The following is a 3,589-nucleotide window of genomic DNA, read 5'->3' as shown; positions in this document are numbered from 1 at the left end:
ATTTGTTTGATGAAAATAAATTTAATTGTGGCTTGTTCAAGTCAAGAGTATTTGATGGAAATAAATTCAATTCTGACTTGTTCATGTCTAATTTGTTTGATGAAAATAAATTTAATTGTGGGTTATTAAAGCCAAGAGTATTTGATGGAAATAAATTCAACTCTGACTTGTTCAAGTCTAAATTGTTTGATGGAAATAAATTCAATTCTGACTTGTTCATGTCTAATTTGTTTAATGAAAATAAATTTAATTGTGGGTTATTCAAGTCTAAATTGTTTGATGGAAATAAATTCAACTCTGACTTGCTCAAGTCTAAATTGTTTGATGGAAATAAATTTAATTGTGGCTTGTTCAAGTCCAAATTGTTTGATTGAAATAAATTTAATTGTGGCTTGTTCAAGTCCAAATTGTTTGATTGAAATAAATTTAATTGTGGCTTGTTAAAGTCAAGAGTATTTGATTGAAATAAATTTAATTGTGGATTGCTCATGTCCAAATTGTTTGATGGGATAGTATTACATTCGACATTATTGGATAGCAAAGAATTGATCTTGCTTGATTGAAAACCAAGTTCTGGAATTCCATATATTGGACGTTCATGTAAGTGTGAATAATTTTCTGAACATTGTAAAGTCTCAGGTACTGGAGAAATTGTTTGAGGTAAATTGTTATTAAATAATGGTTGTTGTGGTTGTAATGAATTATTATTATTCGTTTGTACATTTTTAACACTTTCATCTAATTCTTTTTGTAAAAATGCATGTATATTTTTAAATAAATTACTATTTCCTTTGGTCTCATCAGTTTGTACATTTTCAACTAATGGTTCTTCAAGTGTTAATTCTTTTGCTTCATATACATCACTACAAAATTCAACTTTTATCTTTTCCTCATTCAATGGTATATTCTCTACATTTGAAACTTCCTCTTGTACTTGTTCCACATTTGAAACTTCCTCTTGTACATGTTCCACATTTGAAACTTCCTCTTGTACATGTTCCACATTTGATATGACTTCTTCAACTTTAGAAATATTATTATTTTCCTCGTTATTTTCTACAAATTCAACGCCTTCACATTTAGCAAGATAGTTAGCATAATTCTGTTCTGTTTCTTTTCTAGTAGCTTCTAAGTGCACTTCCATAAGTCTATCAAAGGCTTCATATCTTGGTTCTTCATCGTCAGAATTTCTCTTAAACACGTCCAAATATAAATTCGGTACTTCTTCTAATAAAGGTAAGTTATATATATTCCACTCATTTATTTCTTTATTCAACTTTTCTATTCGTTCCCATGAGTGAAGTACACCAAAATGCTTAGAACATATAACTTCAAACAAATCATTATTTACTATTATTTCAACATTGTATAATGCCAATTCTTCACATATTTTATCATATAATAGTTTGGTACATAAATAAACTCTGAACATAGCCTTAGGATGTCTAATACATCTTTCATTATAAGGACGCAAAGTACCATTCTCTATACCAGTCTTATACTTTAATAAAACGTCAATTATTAATTTGTCATCAACAGGTGGTTTCAGTCTTCTCAGAGTTTTATCAACTCTTGCCTCATTAATAATCATAGATTCTTTGTGTAATTCTGGAAATAATTCATTAGGCAATTCCCATGCTTTACCAGAATCTGTACAAACTCTTTCCAATCTAAAAGCCCAATGACGTACAATCAAATTAAAACAATTAAAATGAGAAGTTGAACCCCTTATTATTCTATCCATATCATAATCACAATACCTAATAAATAACTTCGCTTCATCTAATCTAAAACATAAAACAGATAATCCTTTTAACAGTTTTTCAAGATCCAAAATACATGGATGTTTCATGTCATAAACTGGTACGAGTTTGCCAAGTCTATTAAAATAATATTCCTTATATTTATTTATTGCATTCTGATTATCTTCATCCATAATAATAGTCATATTTTCAATCAAATAATCTACACATATTAAGAAATGTAGACGTATTGCCTTCGTTGTTAATTTCTCACTCTTCCTTATTTCAAAAGATAAATTTCTTGTATTATTTTGTTCTATGAAATCATCTCGTGCTAATTCATTTAATACATGAGGCTTCACATCATCCAAATACATATATACTTTCTTACATGTGGAAAAACTTAACGTAGACATAAGCTCATATATTCTATGCGCATAATAATGATATGTACTCACTCTTGGAGAATACTTAAACTTCTTTTTAACACGATCTTTCAAAGCTTTAAAAAACTTTACTGCTTGAAACAAAAATCCTTTTGTTTCTTTCCATTTGTAACTTATGATTGCATCCTTTTCTTTTAAATAGGATCTTATTTTATCTAATGTATCCATTACAGGATAGTTAATCTTCAACTTTGTGTAATCCTCATGCTCAGTAAATTCATTTGGATTAGGAATCATATATGTGTCAGGAAATGGCATATTATTTAACATATCAGCGTAATATGGATGATATTCTACTCTCTTTCTATTTGGAAACACTATAGAATATTCAATATCACTATTGTCAATATCAACAAATTCTTCTTCATAACTACACGTTGATCTTGTTACACTAGCAGAAGCATAATCTTCATCAAAACTTCTTTCACCATCTCTATTCCTTTGATTTTCACCATATGTAGTACATGAAGTATCGCTATCAGAACTTTCCTTATTTGAATCTGTTATATTTTCATTAGGATTCACTTCTGATACTTGAGATTCAGTATCAAATTCATCAGCATTAACGAAATCATCTATTCCTGTTGGTACATTTTGCTCAGCTTCTACATTAACAGCACCACCATCACCAATGTTGTTCACCTCAGCATTTACTTGATTATTAAAAAGATTCTCTCCTTTAGCATTGTTCTGATCATCTACACAAGGATTATTAAAATCTACTTCTTCTTTCTTAATCTTTTCTTCATTAAGAACATTCTGTTGATACATACTATTCTCATCATTAAAATATACAGGAGTGTTCTCATCATTTGCACAAGTAACTGGTTGTTCATTGAAAATCTTTTGATAATCCTCATCACATTCCCTTTTAAAAAAGTTCCTTTCATTCATATCGTCAGGTGGACTAACATATTTTTCATTAATATCATCATCAGATTTAACAGCATAATTCTCCGTATCCGTGTTATTCTCCAAGTTTGTAATATTCTCAGGCATAACAACATTTTCAGGGATATAATTATTCTCTGGAACAGCAACATTTTCAGGGATACAATTATTCTCTGGAACAACAAAATTTTCAGGGATATAATTATTCTCCGACACAACAACATTTTCAGGGATATAATTATTCTCTGGAACAACAACATTTTCAGGGATATAATTATTCTCTGGAACAGCAACATTTTCAGGGATAAAATTAATCACTGGTACAACAAAATTTTCAGGGATATAATTATTCTCTGGAACAACAAAATTTTCAGGGATATAATTATTCTCCGACACAACATTTGCAGGGATATAATTATTCTCCGACATAACAACATTTGCAGGGATATAATTATTCTCCGACACAACAACATTTTCAGGGATATAATTATTCTCCGACACAACAACATT

General features: G+C 29.3%; 1 protein-coding gene across 1 annotated transcript in view; it reads right to left on the bottom strand.

Moving 5' to 3' along the window:
- PGSY75_0526600 (hypothetical protein) overlaps positions 1 to 3,589 on the bottom strand; it is a gene marked incomplete at both ends in the record, with an annotated part of 12,210 nt that overhangs the window by 3,998 nt on the left and 4,623 nt on the right. The window contains one exon of the mRNA XM_018784550.1: positions 1 to 3,589. This exon is cut by the window's left edge and continues 3,998 nt beyond it. Coding sequence (XP_018643205.1) covers positions 1 to 3,589 — 3,589 coding nt within the window.

This window comes from Plasmodium gaboni, chromosome 5, assembly GCF_001602025.1.
Source record: "Plasmodium gaboni strain SY75 chromosome 5, whole genome shotgun sequence".
In the NCBI taxonomy this organism is placed as follows: Eukaryota; Apicomplexa; class Aconoidasida; order Haemosporida; family Plasmodiidae; genus Plasmodium; species Plasmodium gaboni.
This window is presented reverse-complemented; position numbering and strand designations above follow the sequence as displayed.